This window comes from Ischnura elegans, chromosome 8 (assembly GCF_921293095.1).
Source record: "Ischnura elegans chromosome 8, ioIscEleg1.1, whole genome shotgun sequence".
NCBI classification, from domain to species: domain Eukaryota; kingdom Metazoa; phylum Arthropoda; class Insecta; order Odonata; family Coenagrionidae; genus Ischnura; species Ischnura elegans.
The window spans coordinates 43576083-43596042 of NC_060253.1; the positions used below are offsets into that span (position 1 = coordinate 43576083).

Genomic DNA, 19960 nt, shown 5'->3' on the forward strand with positions numbered 1-19960 from the left:
CAATTAAATTATCTTGCAAATTTGCCCTGGCATACGGCCCATTAATCTCTAAACAAAAAAAACACCCAATTAACATTGTAAAGAGCGGCACGCACGCCTCTCCCTCAAACGAAGAGGTAAATGAGCCGGCTGCCCTCTACTTACTCAACTGAGAATTTAATTTGATTTATGCCACTTACTAATTTAATACAATATTATATTAAATCTTGAACTAACATCATTAAACGAATATGAAGTACCACTGTTACGCGTAAAAAATGTTTTGAAGGGGAGATGACATAACTGAAATACAATAACTACTTTGCTTAAACGTTTTCAATGACTGGATAAGTGGGTAAAAAGAAATTTAATTTAAAGCTCATTTAGAGCAAAAATTGAGGCACTTACGGCCAGCTCATTAATACAGTATCACCTCAACAAGCTTAATCAATCTGAAAAATCCCATCAAACACCGTTAATATTTACTCCCTGATATTGCTCGCTAGATCGAATTATAATGACTCGCAAAATACTACTTTATTGGACAATGACAGTTTTGTGCAATATTAATTCCTTAATTTCTTGGGGAAATAATTTCACTCTGATAATTTAACCAAGCTTTATCGATTTGAAAATGAGGAAATGGAGTTACACCATGTGAAATAATTTTAGCCTGATTAAATTACAAACGACTGTCAAGCCATACTTTCACGAGCGATACAAACCCTCTAAGTGCCGCGGGCCGATATATTGGCTTTTAGTTCTCTATAGGAGAGTCTAAAGTCTTGAATAAAAAAATAAAGGTTAATTTTGCAGTTAAAATCAATATTGCTAGCGAAAAAATTAAACAGCTTGTTGATATACCAGAAAATGACATTACAAAATTTTGTTCTACAAAGTGTTAACTTTTATTCATTTAGTACTCCAAGTTGGAGGCACTGAGAAGGTTAAAAATGTTCACTTGCGCCAAATTATATCGACCGTAGAAGGCTATTAAGAAGGAAACTGCTAAATAAACCATGCAATGATCGATCGGTGTTTTGGAGGGAGAGTGTTTGGAGCTTATAGGGAACAAAGTCCTACGTGGGATACCTAATTCCCAGCATTACGAAGGTCCGGTCCCTTGACCGTTCACAAAAGTCCAGGGAAAATTCATGCAGAGAGACAAAAACTTTACTCTCCAAGCCTTGTGAACGGCATGATCAAAATGGGGGTCGACCCGCGATATGGCTGCTTTACGTTTACGATACTTTAGCAGTGCGGAGACATGAGCGACAGAAGCTAGAAGAATTTCACCTAGAAGAGTACCTTAAGGAAATCGGATATAGGATACCTAGGGTTTATGAGAGAAGTGAACGGATGGAAAACTACCTTCTCTAGATGTATTGGTCATCAAGAAGCAAGATATGGGGCATACGGTTTACAGACATTCACCAAAACAAATAGATATCTTCATGCAATTCACATCACTCCCGGGCTCAAATGGAAGGAGTAACGACGGCATTAATTCCTAGATCAGTTACTCCCCCTGACGAGTATCATTAGATAGAAAAACAAGGGAGACTGTCCAATATCCACGTTACCAATGGATACGAATAAGGGAAAATTTAGAAGATAACCACAAAATTGCGACGGCGGTCAACTTGATAAGAAAATAGACTGAGGAGAATAAGAAAGCAAAAATGCCATGTATTAAAAGCACGGCGAACAAAATATCAAGAATACTACTCGGATGTGACACAAAAACGATTTTCAGTCGAGGGAATTTATTCGTGACCCATTGAGGACATTCAAGGACAAATATAAAATGGAGACATAAGGGGGACACTGGCGCTTGTTCACTTGCGCATTGAAAATTCATGGAGAGACAAAAACTTGACTCAAGAAAGGCATTAGCTATATGGGGGAAGACCAGATTCGACCAAACGACTGAGCTCAGTTCAATTTTCTCTGGTATCAGGCACGATATCGTCCACGCTGACCGATCGTACATGCTGCAGCATATCTGGGGCAGAGCATGCGGGATGTATCGGTGTTTCAAGCAGCTCTGACATCATGGAGCATCATAGACGGCACCAGACATTTATTCAAAGGTACTGAAGGAGATATTGGACGTAGTTATTACGCCACTCTATCCCTCCTGTTAATTACCAGGCGAATCATTGAGGACGCTCGACTAAATTCCATTGGAAATTACTCTGAAGGGATTGGTCTTGTGAATAAATCATGACAAGAAGACATAAACTCGACTGAAAGCAAGGTAAATTGAAGCTGAAAACAAAGAGAAAATCCAGAGGGTGTGATAAGGATTATCTAAGACCTGTTTTTGATAAACATACTAAATTAAAAATGGAGAAGTCCCATTTGGAATGCTTACGTATTTTATGAAATCATTGGAAACCTCAAAAAGAGAAAAACTGTAGTTTTTAAACGCCTTAACATAAAAAACCAGTCTCTTGCTTAAGTTTGTCTTTGAAGGATATGAGATGGAGCATAAAGGCCTATAAAGTAATAATTTCTAAAGAGAAGGTGTCAAGCATGAGTTCAATTCATTTTCACTTATATTTAATCATTTTACGGCCAAAATAATAATTTGCGAACGATAGAGAAAAATTTTTTCTTCGCATCAATTCGGTCATATGCTACCTTTCCAGACTCAATGACAGAAAGTCCAAGACCTTCATCTTTTAGATTGAGATAAAGGGATAAGATAAGACACAATATTTATAGAAGCTAAGGAGTAAATGTATGCATGCATAAAAAGAAGCAATATCTCGCAAGAAAAAGTTGAAAATTTATTTTGATGTTATTTACATAAAACTTAATGTATCATGTACTGCATTATTATGTTTTGGCAAACATTTTGTTAGTTGATGGTGGCTCAATTCAGGTCCTATGACCTTCGAGAACACCTAAATCTCCTTCTCTTTTTTCATTGTATTAAGATGTAAAAAAACAAAGGTAGGAGTAATAAATTATTATTATTATAAAGAACGAAAAAGTACAAATTATTCTCAAAGGAGATTGTGGAGATTATAAATATATAGGGAAGCAAATTGCAGAAAACAAAACGATTTAGGCAGCCATCAAGAAAAGATGCAAGTAATGAAAAACTACGATTTCAGTTTTGAATAACTTATTATGGAACCAGAAAATATCCAATGGGATTAAGAAGAGGATATAACGTATAATAATGAAAAGCATAGCAAATTAAGCTCATAAGTATGGCTCCTCGCCTAAAAATCAATGGCATAGGTGATTGCAAGAGTTCATCGCTTTTGATTGTGAAAATCCCCCGATACAAAGGTCGTAAATGTAGTGATTTCGGGGAGACGAAGATAAATTAAAAAATGTAGGTATATCCTTGGATCTAGGTTATAAAAAAGAAAAAAATCTGCAATAAATATAATGGATAGAAGAATGTCACATGGTTCCTGAAAAATATATATAATTATCAATTATAATCTACTTAAGTTATGTCCATTGATATTGCCTTAACTACAAGGTGTAGATTTCAAAATGCTCTGTTCATATAAGAAATATTCTACCTAATGAATACAGGTACAAAAAATATTCTTACGAGAAAAGGAGAATTTTACCAAATATTATGCATTCTCATTTGAGCAAAGGTACGAATTCATAAAAGGCCATAAACTCAAATGATATACTAAGTGCACTGCTACTACCCTAGCACGTGCGTTAAGAAGTATTCGAAGCATGATTGAATACGGATACAATATACCACTTCAGTTTATCACGAATAACATGTATCAGCAATATTGGGAATCAAGATATTAAAGATCAACCTTGCTCATCAGACTTGAATGACATTTAAATACTGCTGTACGACCTAATCACAAAGATAAAGGAATATTCGATACGAAATTGTATGCGAAATGAATGAATTACATCATTTTACCACAGGTGCCATCCGGAAGGAACATTGTGAGAACCAAGACATTTTTAGCATGCGAATCACCTAGCGCAATCCATGAAATGTACGCTAGAGAAATCAATCTTGCTTATTAGAAACATACCGACTGCATCGTCGGTGCAAAGTGATTTTTTTTTCAAAGATACAAGTAGAGCTGGCATTACCAAGTAACGCCGCAGAATATAGAGCATGCCCCGCAACGGCAACGTGAAATTTATCGGCAAAATGTAAATTACCGTCCTTATCAGGCTTCGCCACGAGCGAGGACGATGTGTGACCCGAAAGGTCAGTGGTGCATGAGTTATTTCACCTGAATGTGTGCGTACTACCTGCGAGTAATCGAGCGGCACGAGGAAAATCGGTAGAATTGTTGGCGGAAAATCAGAAATTGATAATCATAAAAAGGAGATGCGTATGTCATTCGAGTGGCATAATACGACGCGGAAATGATGAAGAGGTGAGGATAACCTACTCTTCGAAGCCGAAATTGGTGACGCTTGGTCTCCCGGCTTGGAAATTTCTTATTTCTCACAATGAACTTGAAGAATAACATGCTGTACTCCACAATCTTTAGTAGCTTACTATTTCGATTTCTTCAAAGCTGTGAGCTTAAAATTTTGTTAAAAAATCTATATACAAGTAAAATAAATAAAAAATATCCATGATGTCCTTAGATACAGATTAAAAGTAAGGAAAAAATCTGCTATCAATGTAATGGATAAATGAAAGACAAATAATTCCTCAGTATTATAACCAACAATAAAATAATCAAAAATTATGAAGTACTTTAAGTTTTTATAATTGATGTTGCCTAAATTCTAAGACATAGATTTCGAAATGCCGTATCTCGGCTTCAATACCTTTAGGAGGACACTTCAAATGTAGCACTACGTTTATCAAATAGGACGTTAAGCCGTAGGTTGTCCCCTTGGCGCTTTTCCTTTGGAGCAATCAAATTTCGTCGCTGGGTTGCTGTAAATGTAGCTACAATCGCGAGGATGGTATGTAAAAGTTATGATTTTTATTAATGACAACAAATATAAATTTGAATTAAAAGCCCTAGTCACAGCTTACTTCTCCAAAACATTTGTATAGCTCTACCCGCCAGCGATGCGAGTGGCGACATGTTTAAAAATTTTGTTTATTTTTATTAATTTCGGAACGGTCACCCCAAGGTAGTTTTAGAACTCTTACTGCGTCACCAAAATAATTTCATGACCATATTAAATAATACTGAATTGTAAGGGCCTGCTCATTTTTATATTTGCACCAATATTAGAGTAAATTTCATATTGTATTACTGTTTATGTTTTTCTCCATGTATTTATTTTTTTCACTGCAACGTCATATTTTTACTCGGGTAAAACCAATCAATGTTACCACCCCACCTAATGGCCAACATTTAACTTTATTTATGATAGGAATAATAATGTCTAACTTCCCCATAAACAGCACATCACGGTCTTTACAACGGGTGCCGCAACATAAACAAAGCTTAATACAAACATTCAAACCTTGGATATGGACCTCCAAGCCAGGCGGGACACGAACCCACGAACTAAGGTTTGAAAGGCAAGGAATTTACCCCGTCACAGAAGCCGTAAACTCATTTAAATTCAGAGTGGATGACAACTCATTTGAAATAATGTCTAAATGTAATGTAAAACGTAATGTAAAAAATAATGTCTAAACGTAATGTAAACGTAATGTAAAAAAATAATAATGTCTAACTTCCCCATAAACAGCACATCATGGCCTTTACAACGGGTGCCGCAACATTAACAAAGCTTAATACAAACATTCATACCTTGGATATGGACCTCCAAGCCAGGCGGGATACGAACCCACGAACTAAGGTTTGAAAGGCAAGGAATTTACCCCGTCACAGAAGCCGTAAACTCATTTAAATTCAGAGTGGATGACGACTCATTTAAACGCCGATCGGAGGATCTCCTATTGTAATATTCGTGATATTTTCCTTCGCTTCCTTAGGTAGGAAATACTACCCGCGGAACGATTGAGGTATGGGGACGTTTCCGCCCATTCTGAAGGGAACCGCCCAAGCGAAAGACCCAACGCGTCTCAATCATCCTTGCTACAGGGCACGAGTAAGAGATTCCATCGCATCAGATGATCACGACTCTTGTTTCAGGCTTCGTGAGACGGGACTAAATCAAGACCTCGTTATATGTATCTCTCTCTCTCCATCGTGCGCCATCGAGTTTTCCTTCCTCTCATTTTACCCACGAGGAAACAACGTTAAATGATTCCGCAACTTCGTGATCGGAGCATACAGGCAAGACAAAAGGCGTATAGACAAGGGTATCGCGTAAGCCACGAGATCAATTTCGCAAAGCAGAGGAATAGATAAAAATCATTTGTTTTCATTTCAACAGAGCCACATAAGGGTTAGATTTAGTACATCGCGAATTCAAATATCAAATGAAATTACAAATATCAACTTTAAATAAGATGTTATTAAAACTGAATTAATCTCGATTTTGAATCTTCACTGTTTTTTAATAATGCGTATTGAAGTGATTTGATACAATGTATAATTGAGAATATTATCAAAATTTAAAAAAAATATTCTACTATTTACAAATCGATTTTAAATTCCTATCTTATCCTACTTTATAAATTCAACCGTGTCAGGCGAAACATGATGGAACTCCTTCATGATGAAACAAAAAAGGAGAGACAATGGCAGGTTCCACAATTTAATAATTACTGCAAGCAGCCTACTTTTCCTACTTTTTTGTGCAAATTAAAATTTATTGTTAAAGTTATTTTAAATAACCCTATGAATCTTTAATTTTGAAAGCTTTATTAAAGTGATAATTATTCTTATTATTATATATCTCGATCTTTGGAAGCAATACTTTCGTACTGGATACTTGAGAAGGTAGAATGAAGCGTTTATTTTGCAAAGAGTGGCCACAATAGAGCCAACTTAACTTTTTCAAATGAAATGCAGTTGAGCATTTATTTTGACTACAAGTTTTCGGAGCTAAACTACGTAATAATAAGAATGAAAAAAAATGCACATGAACCTTATTGCTGCACTGCACATTGGATTTTATAGAGGATTTTATAGATATTTTAGAAGTAATTTTACCCAGTAATGAAATAATCGCATATAATTTACGACTTTTGGGATAGCCCTGTGAAATCCATCATTCGATTTCCACATCATCCCTTCGATTCTCGAGTCAAGTGCGTCCGAAAAGCTAGACCAATGTCCCTATGTGTCTAAATTTCCCTAGTTCCTGCATTTGACGGCGTTAACCGTCAAGAGAGAACGTTCGATCTAGTCCATGCGGAAGGAGGTACTTACGACAATGGCTACAGGTCTCCAGGGTGTCATTGAACAGGGTCCCTCTTAGACCATGGGATTCTCCTTTATTATGGAACGGATGTCGATACCTCCTAGCGAGGCCGATGAATGAGCATTTCTCACATGTTGAAAGGATGCTCAACTTCAGTTGAATATGCTCCAATGAGCAAATACGAAACTTTTTTGGTGGATCATAATGTTAATATTCAGTAAAGTATTTAAAAGCGACTCGAAAGCGAAAATATCCTCTTGACTCAATGATAATCGAAACTCAAAAACTACCGAACGTATAAGCATGGGATTTGGTGAACAATATCATTAAGTTTGTTTTAACGGACTATGGAATTGAAAATTATGTTATTGCCGAGCAAATATAAATATTGCTCACCTTAAAAAAAAAACTCACAGGTTTCCTAAAGTGAGCACAAGGGAAAGTTATGGAGAGTAAGTGCGGAATTAACTCCAGTCATAAAGTTTTTGTTATATGTACACTGTACAGCCTTCTGCACAATAGAGGGCAAATAGCTAAGGATACTGAAAAATAGTTTAAAAACATACGTTTTGGATAAATATTTAACCATAAATTTTGTGTTTAATGACATAAATAACGAGAGGTCATTTCCCCAATAGAAAATCGAATTCACTCTACCGGAGAAAATCATGAGTATAAATATTGCCCTAAAATGTACTCAATCAATGTAAAAATAAAGAAGAGCTACTCCTTAAATGAATCGTTTCCGGCAGTGTTCAAAAAAATTATTTACAACCTAATAGACACCTTATATGTATTTCATGAGCGAGAAAAATAAATAGAAATAAAATTATTAGAGAGTCGCTAATAGTCTAAGTTATACCTTTCATAAAACTATGAATGGTAGAATTCAAACTTTTGAAGGTATATCATTAAAAAAAAACTACGAATATTTGCAATTTGAACGGCAGCTTCAGAGGGGGTTACAGACACTGAAATTGACGTAAGATAATTTATGAAGTTTATGGAAAATAAAGACTTTCATACTAGTCTCATGAACTTTGTCTGTATCCCAGTGCGCAAATATACACAGTGACCGATTTAAACTTGTTATTTAACTATTGAGGTGGAAGTATAAGGAACTTCCGCAGATGAAAACTGTTTTTAATAACGAAATGATGGGTATAAAAAACAAATCTGTCGTAGAACTTCGACGGCGGAGTGAAAAAAAACGAGGAAAAAGTAATATGCGGCCTAAGTAACCTGTATAACATAAACGAAGAAAGAAACTCTCATTATGTTTCGAAGCCTCCTCAAAGCAAGGATTTCAGCATGCTTCAAATTTTATTATTTTCTTATCTCCGTGGTTTTTATCACCTATCCTTCCAAGAAAAGCTAGGCTTCTATTTTCAGGATAGTTTGTTCTTATTTCTACGCGAACGAATGTAATGATGAGAGATGACGTATAATAATATAATGTAGAAGCATGTCTATGTTTTTATCATTAACAGTCGAAATTTTTGTAGAAAAAAACACGCAAATTTCAAACAGACAATCATCTGTTTTATTTAATCTTACTGTAATGCTTAAAATGAAACAATGAAGGACGCTGCATCGTTCACGACACAGTCAGTAGAAATGTGCCATTAGCGCATTACATTATTAATTTGCACACTATTTAAATAATACATTGAGAATATCTCCGTTTTGAAATTTTATTAAATAAAAAGAATAATTATTGTGCACTTATGATAGATCATTGATTACAATTGGCATGTTTGAATGTAATGTTAAGTGTTAAAATCTGTTGATAGAACCGTGGAATTCAAATTAAAATGTTATTTTAAACGTTATGATATGTTGATAAAGCCGTGGAAAGTGATGCATCATGCAAAAAATTCATGACTGTCATGGTTCCAGCCAAGATACGTACTTGAATGGAAAAAATAATTTTTTTTATTTAGTAAATTAAATAATTTAAATTCATTTATTATTCAACAAAATCAATAGAGAGATTGTTAGTAACGGTCATTTAAAATGTGAACTTTAAAAAATAACTTTAAAATTCAACCTATTCAAATATTAGCTATTTCCCAATCGGTAGTCGGAATTCTCACTCGTCATTGTTGACATAAGCAATGAGGCATCATCACAGATAGATATTCATTCTTAATTGAGTTGATGACAGTTCTATGATATGATTGACTCATTCAATTTAAATTGAGAAATATTTATTAAACTGGTAGAGTTTGCTCTGTTATTTAGCTAGTAAATTATTCTAATATGGGTCACGCCATCGAGAGGCAAATTAGTCCTTGAAATGCCGCCATTCAAAAATATTTTTTCATGCTTGCAGTTATAACCAATATTTGCACTGAATAAACCTAACATTCTATCGTATTTATATGAAATCTCTATTCACCATTCTTTGTCTACATTATCAGCATTTTTATATTATATTTTTTTACGGTAGTTTACTCCCTGGTTACCATCTTGCGACATTAGAAACCTCTAATTACCTATAGCTCGAAAATTACATCAGCAGCCTCTATAAAAATGGATAGCTAAATTACATCGGATGTAAATAACGCTGTAAAACTGATACAATGTTTATATGAAGGGATTGGGACGTCAATTTAATGTAAAAATTACATGTACGTGGTATATCTTTTCTAAACATCAATTTTCAAAATCATTCCCTAAAAATGTCAGCAATTTAACGTAATACGACATTATTGCTGGAATCAATCAAAGACGAAAGGAATAAAATCAAGAAACGAGGGAAGATATCAGAATATAGACATGGCTGGATAAAAAACTGGGATAATATGCATAATAGCCAATTGATGTATAATGAAAAGGAACACAAAAGATATTACCGTATCGTCTTAGGCAAAAAAGATGAGGAGTTCTGCGAGGAAAAGATTAAGATATTGAATGGATAAGATACTGGGAAAATCCATGAGGAATCTCTTTGGCGACCAACAAAATTTTTATTCAGAATCGATGGAAGAATATCTCCAAAATATGAAGACCATTTAAGGCATAGCGCACTTTGGATATGTAAAACAACAAATGGGACTTATTTCCTTTCGACTATCGTCCGATAAACATTAATGATAATCACACCGTTTTAAAAATAATTATAAAGAAATACTTCAAAGGTATTTCAGTAATATTTTTATGATAAACCCTGTGTGCAATTTCCTCATTTTTGTGTATTTGCACAAAGAAATCAAAAAGAATAATAAAGGGGCTCACTCTCAATTCCTGACTATCTTTTACCTTTCCCGATTATTAACATTAAATATTAAAATTAAGTTGAAGAAATAATCTACCATTAGAAAAACATTTTCAAGTAGATATTTAAGAGTTAGTTATTAGTGATAAGTAATTTCGTAATTACTTAATTCCCTGCGAAACAGGCGGAACTAAAATATGATTTTATACACTCTAACCGAAGGATGTGCATACATGCTCCAACGTGTTGATCTATAGATACGGTAAAATGTAGGAGGAAGTGATGAAATTGATTCACTCTAGAGCCAATTCACAACATTGTAATTTATAGTTTCAGTCTAAATAAATGTAAAACAAATTCTCAGTGAGTCAATCAACGCATAACTACTATGAAAAATATGTCGACGAGGTAAAAATCAAACTTTTCAATTGGAAAAATAATATTTTGACTGTCCAAATAACTCTTCCTTGACTGTGCGGGGTAATTCAGTTACTTACCCCAAATTAATGTTAATGTTGCATATTTTTTTATTTGGTCCCTTTGATATTTTTTGTATATGAGCTGAACCAAGTTGCCGTTATTTAAGCGACGAATAATTTTTTTGACATTTAACATTGTTTTTGAAAACTTCAATTTTTTTGATCGGGTAACTTAGTTAACCCGCATAGCTGTTGGCGGGAAGAAAAAAAACTTGTTTCTTGTATGATTGCAAGGGTAATTGCTGAATGTAATAAATTTTATTACACTATAACTTCAAGAATGCCAATATTCTACATGATGCCACCTTTTGTACTTTTTTTCATAGCATGTTAGTCAATTTACAATAAAAATAACAAAATATGAAAGATCCCTACCATTTTGCACAAAATCAATGTAAAAACCTAATTGTAGCCTGCAATATGCTTATAAATTGTGCAAAACATGATATTAGGTATCAATAAAAGAGCAAAGGGGGTAAATTACAGGTAATACTAAAATACGACACATAACTTATGAATTATAAAATAGGGTACCTGAGATACTCCATACAGTCGTTCGCGTAAATTCTTAGGCACAGTCACGTAGGGAATAAAGGCAATGGCTTTTATAGGATTCAAGTTTTTAAACTGATTCGTATCTTTTCTTCAAAATAATTCCAATATATACCAAAAAAACATACAACGACCGATTTTTGGCACTGTAAATTAAAATTTTTAAGGCATCTCCAACTCAATTTCCTAGACAAATGGCTACAAATGTCAATTTAAAGGTTATTTACAGAGTCATTGCGTGACAAAACATAGTCGCTTTATGAACCTTTGGTTTTTTTAAGATAGCACATGAAACTTTCAATGAGAGGCGCAGCCATCGAAAAATTATCTCAGCACAAAATAATTCCGCCGTTTCGAATCTTTCATAGCAGATAACTACGCTCAAACGTTCCCTCTATTATTCAACGACAGATTAGACTGTATGTATTAGATTTTCGAGGCAACTCATATGATCCAAGAATTCGCCCGGCAGAGAACCCGAGAGAATGCTGTACCCCCTCTACAATAATAGGAATCTAAAGATATAATAATTCTCCACATAACCGGTTACGACACTCACTCAGCTCATCATTCTCAATTCTCATTTTCATTGACTTTTACTTTTGAAAACGAAAAAGTGACTGCCGAAACCGTTTAAATAATAAGCTAAAATAATTGTGGTGTGGAAAATAAATAAGTTGTTATTATTAGTACCAACATGAAGCAATTCCTCAAAATTTAGCAAGAAACGGTTTAATCATTGTATCCCATTAGTTGTAAATATATTTCACGTTTCCATATTTTTTATATCCCATATTTTCACAGATCGTCGGTACCCCAAACAGCAAGTGATGCGGCAATAAGAAGAAAAGCAAAAAAAAATAATCGCCACATTAATCTTTCCATCACATTTTCTTCCTCCTCGTGGCTCCCGGAAACTTTTCCCCTTACCTTGAAAGCCATTTTCGCCGTTGAAGCGGCCCCTTTGCCGCCGCGACTCGCCTCCTTGACGACGACGCCCTTTGGCGTGGGATAAGGGGTTGCAGGCGGCGTGTCGAACCATCCGAGCACGCCGCCGGCGATGAGGAGCAAGGCCGCCGCGATTGCGAGCACCACCACGGCCAGCCCGGTCTTGGTGCGAACCGACAGCACCATCGCCATGATTAACTGATGAGGAGGGACCGGAGCAGGGGGATGTGTCACTCGCTGGATGCGACCAATGGACGATTATGGAGCGGCGATATTGCGACGCCTCGCCCGCCTTTACCCGGGGTGCGTAACGAGATCCCGAGAGAAGTTTAGCAGCGGCGAGAAGCAATTCCAGGCGAGTGCATCTTCGGTAGTGGGTAGCGCGACTTTTTCCTTTGCCCTAGAGTCGCCTCACAACAATGGGATCATCGATGTAACACTTACACACACACGGTAGTACTGGACAAGGGATACTGTTCCCTTTTTCCTCACAGCACTCACACGCAATCAACTTGAAGTGGGAGAGGTTTAAGATCATACGAAGAGTAGTTGAGCAGGCGCGGGCAGGAGAAGTACGTTACCAATCCCTTAAGCCAAGCACCTGTCGGTCAAACACAGTTCCCTTTACTGACTTTTTCAATTAAACTTCACAATACTGCACTGTTTCGTCACGTTTAGAAGTCACGTAGTGCGGGAAACACACCAAATTGAAAATCTGTAACACTTCTCGTAAATAATTTAGTATTGTTCTCGATAAACTCTAAGCTTTCCCAGTTTTTATAGATAGTTTTAGAGCAAAAATAAAGTTGGTGAAAGCGTAAAAAATATAACAAGCTCTGAGGGATACTGAGATCCCGAAATCACCGTCAGTTTTTTATAGTTCTGGAGAGATCACAAAAAGTTTCACCCTCTCTTTTTATCTCGAAGAGTCCCCAAAAATACAAAAGTAATTGGCGCGAAGTCCCTTATTCAAAGCACCTATTCCGTAGCTTGCAAGTCTTTACGATTTTTGAAAAAAATTTCCCTGTGAAGTTTTTTCTCCGCACTTGGAGGGAAAGTTTAAAGTAGTGTTTGGTTTTTAGCACGCGCGGAAGTGATAAGAAATGGGTCACGTGATGATAGCTCGTCGATGTTCGTAAGAAATTCCGATTCTTTCAGATTAGTTCTACACTTTTCAACCCAAATCAATGCACAAAAATATTCTGATCCAACTGTATAATAGAGCGCGCGTCTCACGAGCAGCCTTTATCTGTCGGTTTATCCCGGCGAACAAAGATTCGCACTCAAAGAGAGTTTTTCTCTCCTATTTCTTCAAACGTCTTATTCACAAATGCCACGATGAGAAATCTTAATGAGGAGCGAAGTTAGAAGTTTGTCACTAATCCAGTTCCTCTTTCGAGTAGCTGTCCTTGCAATGGGGAGGGGGAAGAAGAACCAATCGGAGAGTACACCTGATTGGGAAGGGTAGAGGCGCGAGTTGAAAGGGTGAAAAAAGTGTCCATTTTATCGCTCACCCCTCCTCACTTTAAGATTCCACTTCGTCTTTCAAAGATTTCTTTCAACGCTCGACCTTATTTGTTCCCACACAGTTCACAAAACACACGCTGGTATATAGGGTAAGAGAAATACGGGTCAAAGAGTCTAACCTTCAAATACTCGGGAAGGGACACGCGTCCAAAAGTTCCTTTGTATACCGAGACGTGAAGTTTGAGAACAGATTGGTTATAAAAATTTAGAACCAAGGAGAGGACTATGAAATGGAACGGAGGTTGTGGACCTATAGGAGGCCACCTACGACGGGGTGGGCAAACTACTACAAAATTATCGAGTGGACGCCGTGATAAGCGTAAGATTCGGGCCCGGATGCTTGAAGGGGTAGCTAGTTCGTCCCGTCCGACCCGAATCTCCGAAACCAGTCGGAAAAGTTTTCCTTCTCACGCCGGAGGAAAAAGAGAGGGACTCCTCACTTCAAAGGGAGCAGCTCACTGGGTCGAGGGAAATACAGAGGAGGTCCTATGGAGGAAGACCACTTTTTCTGGTCGTGAGGCGCCAGCTAAATAGCGGCCGGAAAGGGACGGGAGGCAACGATACTCCAAATACCCCCACCCTCTTGAGGAAAGGGTTGAAGTCTTTGAGAAGAAGGGGAGATATTGGAGAGGGAGAGAGGGTGAATGTCTGTGTACTGGGTAAAGAAATCGAGGACGATCAGGGGTTGAACGAAGGGGGATGGTGGTGTTGGCGGATTCCTTTTTGATGGCTGGAGCTTTGCCGGAGGGAGAGGGTGTTTTATAAGACGGACTGGCGTCTGTTGTACTGGATGGGGTGGGAGTCAGAGAAACAATCGCCCGGAATGACTTCTTGAACGAGAATTTTCTCAAACCCTTCCCAGCGCTCACCCAGAAATGGATAGGGTGGAGGAGTGGTACACTGGGGGTGGAATTGGGTGGAGGGTGGCGTGTGGCTGGTTAGAAAAAGGGTTGCTTGTCCCTGTTTGTCGCCTCTCAGTCTACAACTGGATGCGCCCGGACCAATAGCGAACCCTCCTGCTCCACCAATTAAGTTCTGCCCAGCGGACGAGCTGGGATCTGCAGATGGAGTCGGAAGCAAATTCAGGCGTATGACAGCGTACTGGTGAGTTCTATTCGGCCAATACTGAGTTTTTATTATACTTAAGAGCTTATAACCTTTATAGGATATTGTTTACAATGCTTTCTTATATGTATGAAGGGAAGATAGGGCGCTGGAGAACTTTGAGTGAATCCGCTTTCCGATATATTTATTACAGTGTCTACAAAAAAGATGGGAGATGAGTTATCAGACTGCTCAATACGTGTGCTGTTTGCTATGGGCCACTTTGTCCACTTGCGCGGATGCAACACGGATTTTGGAGCGGATTTGCAGAGACACAAGATTTTTCCTCCTTGACTCTTAAACTGAGGAGAATTCCCTGGCCATTTGGAAAATCTGTCGGAAAGAGGGCAAGATGGGACGATAATAATGTGAAGAAAATAATTCACGTGAGAAACGAAACTAGTTGTCGCGGGATAATGGAACACCTCGGGAAATCAGATTTAATGACGAAGAAGAAACCTGTATCCTTTTCTTTTAATACTCTGCTGTCCTTGGGGTGTAGTTTTCGAATTAATTAGGAAGTTCTCGTGCGCCTAAACTTGGGCAAAAAAATCTCGGCCGACGGTAGTAAAATAAGAAAAAAGTACCTGAATCATCGACGTTCAGAGATTCACGTAAAAAGATTCCAATGCCTTGTTTCCTTGTCCCTTAGGAAAGCAACCCTTAATTCCAAACTGACGAGTGCTTAGTGAATGAGACGCTCGCCGACTTTGGTCGCACAAGGATAATTCTGAGTAAAGGTCAGTGCAAGTGCTCTTTTTCACGCTTTTCCTTAGATTTCAGTGTGTACTTAGATGAACGATAGGCTTTCGTCGAGGAAAATCTGCGGAAGGGTTGAAAAGGATGGAGATTCTTCGAAAAGAGCGTAGGATTTATGAATTAATTAATTTTTTTCCCTCGGCCCAGGAAAACTTTGTCGTTTCGAATTATGCGGAGAAAAAGGACTTCGGAGGAGGGGTCGAAAAGTTTTTCACGTTGTAAAATTCGGATTTAAGGTCAGATGAAAGCAATCGGTGGTCTCGCGTTTCTCACAGATTGGGAATTACGCTCAAAAGATCCGGCGATCGGACAAAAGATATCGAGGAAAATTAGATAAAAAACAAAATGGAAGGGAAAAGAAAACTTATTTAAACAAGGCAAGGAAAGGCGAGGGAAATATATATGTCCGTACAAAACTTGAAATGACCTTTTGAACGGATTGAAGGAATCGAGATCTCTTCTCCTGCGTTTCACAGGGGAAAAAGTTTCTTGATTTTGATGATAACTGGGAAGGAAGATTAAAAAATGATGCGAGGATACTATCTTTTTGGCACAATGTGCGGAAGATTTACTGGTGTTTACCGGACAGTTTGAAGTGATGAGGGAAGGTATCACAGTAAAACTACAATTTAGAGCTTAGTTGGCGATGGAATGACAAGTATGAGGTGATGAGGGAATATATCACGGTAAAAATTCAACTTTGAGAAAGGCTGATATTAGAATCACGTATTATGAGTAAATGGAACGTGATGAATAAAGCAGTAAGAGAATTAATGAAGAATATGATGAGACGGGATTTGCGAAGTGAACGAAAGGAGAAGAGAAGGAGGATATGAGTGTGAAACGGATAGGATACAAGGGAGAGACAGAGATGATATGCAGCGAAGAGGAGAGAGCGAAGAGGCGGGTAAGGAAAGGCTAGACAGACGGGAAGAGCGTTGTCACCGCACGACCGGAATCACAAACGTATCCGGAAGGAGTCTTCAATAATTAAAGGCGCGTGAAATAGGGAAGCCTTAGGAAGTTCTCAGTGGGTTGGAGCAGGAAATGGCAAGCCGGGAGGGTAGCGGAACGCGGAGTGACTGCGAGTAAGGGATGGAAAAGACACCTTCACACTGTCACTGACACACACACACACACAGCTCTTGAGCAGTGGTAGAAGTAGAGACTCGAAACTTTTTGCCCAGCCGCGTATCCTTTCTTGGATAAGTCACTAGCGATACATGCAACCGGGACCCGAGATGATGACACAGACGGGGACGCGTTCGTACTCCTGGATTGTAATCAACTTGCATAAAATAAGGGCTCTCTCTCTCTTTAATCGAGAGAGATGTTCCCGAAAACCCTTAAGGGAGGATACAGATAGAGGAAGACTCGTTCTCAGCCTAGTAAAGGAAGACGTTTCAGCTTACACACGCTGAATTCAAAAACACTATATCTCTCGACCCGCTGGGACCGAAGAATATCTAAGAAAGACGTATCCTTATTCTAACTGTGTTTTAAAAAATCTATTCATAGGTTTCGGTTCGGTAACAGGTGTGCGTAAAACGTTTTCCTTACTCGGTTTATGGATTTTTAAAGACGGTGATAGGTTTAAGATCAGTGCGAGCGTGAATGATTTGGCAGGAAAAGGTGAGGACAATAGGATGAAAAAGTCGTAAGGGAATTGGTCGAGATGGGAAATAATGTGACGAGCAAAAGCAGGAGGAGAAGGTACAGGAGATAGGGAAAACTTATGAAGGAGGTGGGTACCTCCTTCTTGTCAAGATTGCTTTAAATTCACGCGGTCTTGAAGCCTTAAGCAGGATTTACGATACGATGAGAACGGATTCACAGTGCGGTAAAAAATAAGAGACCTCAAGGATGCGTGAGAGATTTTGGGAAGGAGGGAGAATGGAAATAAGCGCGTGGTAATACGACGCTTTACGTCGGGAATGAAGATGAGGGAATAACTTTATCTCCGCAGGTTCGCCGAAAAAGGAGTGAGTTAGATATCGCTGACGAACGGGGTGCTTTAAAATGGGTTGGTCACGTGAGATATATGTCGCACGTCGGTCGGCTATCTCGTAAAAAAGTTGGGAGAGTTAGTGGTTTTAAAGGGAGACACTTAAAACAGGAGGGTTTTAGTTGGAGATGCCTCCTTACACCGCGATCAAGCCGGAGCGGGATTGAGGCATCCTTTGGGGAAAGCCCATGTGATCACGACCAAAAGTTCCCCAATGGGACGAGAAGGGGTAGTTTAAAAGGGGTGAGGAGATTTACCCTAGGGGGGTTACTTAGACAGAGGATATAGAGTGGGAGGTTTCGCGAGCTAAAAAAGGCTCTTGAGGACACAGGGAGAAGGGTGGAATGGGGAGGATTTAAAATTGGTTTGCGGGCAAGCCAAAGTGAGGAGGAAAAAATGTTTGGGTATATTTTTTTCAGAGCCTTAAAGCGGAACGATGTGGGCGAAAGAACCTGAGATGATCCGAGTATATATAAACCGAGGACTTTTTGATTAGGAGATGGGAAAATGTAATGTTCGGAAAAGGGGCAATGTTACCAAATGTGCGTGGGTTAAAGCCAGCCGATATGGGTCGAACCTGATGAGGAGAGATTGGAGGCGAAATACATAATCGGGAACAACTTTCTTATCACCCTTAGTGTTAGTGTGTGTTCCCACCTGTGTTTCTCGTATCCTATCCTCTTCCTTTCCCGCCTACTTCCCTTCCTTAAAGGTCAAGGAGTGCTGGGTCATTTTTAAGGGTCGCTTCCCGGGGAGCGAAACTAGAAACTGATCTCTCGATGTGATGTGAAAGAGTTATGAAGCTCTCGCGAAGGGTATTCTTTCCGTAACCACCCCACTCCAACCTTCCCCCTACTTCGCCACCAAGAAAAGGGATGATGGGTAGAATTTTTGAACGTTTGGGATGCAACCTTTAGCTTCTTTTTATATATATTCACACGCACACGCAGAACGATCTCTTTGTGGCGAAGATTACAATGGAGAGTGAAAGGCCAGCGTGGTGAATGGACGTAGGAAAAGATTCAATTATATTACCAAGTTGAGTCGAGAGATGAATGGGATCGCGTTTATAATAAAGGCCGACTCCGTTGTGGTGGAATGATAAAAAAAGGTAGAGTGATAAGATAGTGGGTGCTGGGCAAAGCTCGGGAAAAATTTTTGTCAACTTTTTTTCGCGTCTAGTTTTCTTTTTATTCTCGCTGAGAAACGAGAAGCTCGTTTGATGCAAGACTAAAGGGAAACGTCTAAGAGTTAACGCTGCAGTATATTTACCCTTTTAAAAACAGAGAGAGGGAAAAACTCAAAAAAGGAGTAGGGACATCACAGGAGATGAAGTAAGCGAGCGAGATGCATTTTATTTCGCAAAGGCTGACGAAAATGCGTCCGTAATGTGTTGCTTTTAAAAAGGATGTTGTTAGTTGATGTCGGTGGCCGAGTAAATTGTTCGTGGGTACAGGAAGGGAGCGAAGACTCAGGTTATAATTGTTGGCGTTTCAGGCATTTCTGGCCGGAGCTGGATGGAATGTCTGATGGAAGTAAAATGCCAAGAAAGCATGGAGGAATAAATAGCAATATACCCCCGAGGTATCAAAGAGGATGTTATTTTTGGATTTTGAACGCACTACACTATTACTCCGAAAGGAATCGTCTTCGGAAAGGTTAAAACAAAATGAATAAATGCAAACTTTTTTAAAACAGAATACCTACAGTCGAAAAGAATAGAGGTAAAAAGTCATTGATCGGTATTCGGACAATGGGGGTTAAAAATAAGGAAGATTGAGTGAACTTGCGAATGGAACTAAGCGCTTGAGCTCGATATAAAATATTTCCTCTGAAAAATATGAACGCGATCCTGGTGCAGTGAATGTCACAGAGACCCAGCGAAAAAAAGAGCTGAATATTGACCCTCAGGGCAAATAAGATGGAGCTTGAACGATCGATACAAAAAAAAATGTATGGAATGGGAATTTCAGGCTATACGCAGTATCGGCAATCGAAAAAAGTAACAAAAAGTTCAGTTCTTAATAAAACTGTATCGAGCTATGTTGGATTCGAAACCTACAGTGCACACTCCCAAGGCTAGGCTATATGAGTGAGTGGTTCAGGTTAGCACGCTAAATGCTT

At 38.4% G+C, this 19960-nt stretch overlaps 1 protein-coding gene across 8 annotated transcripts in view; it reads right to left on the reverse strand.

Moving 5' to 3' along the window:
• The window catches only part of LOC124163250 (collagen alpha-2(IX) chain), a 1172095-nt gene that overhangs the window by 485823 nt on the left and 666312 nt on the right, over positions 1 to 19960 (reverse strand). The window contains exon 1 of one of the 8 annotated variants that reach the window (XM_046540020.1): positions 12424 to 14884. The exons of the other annotated variants lie outside the window; for them this stretch is intronic. Within the exon in view, the coding sequence (XP_046395976.1) occupies positions 12424 to 12633 (210 nt within the window). The 5' untranslated portion in view covers positions 12634 to 14884. Of the gene's footprint in view, positions 1 to 12423; positions 14885 to 19960 lie in introns of those variants that run through there. 8 annotated transcript variants of the gene reach the window in all.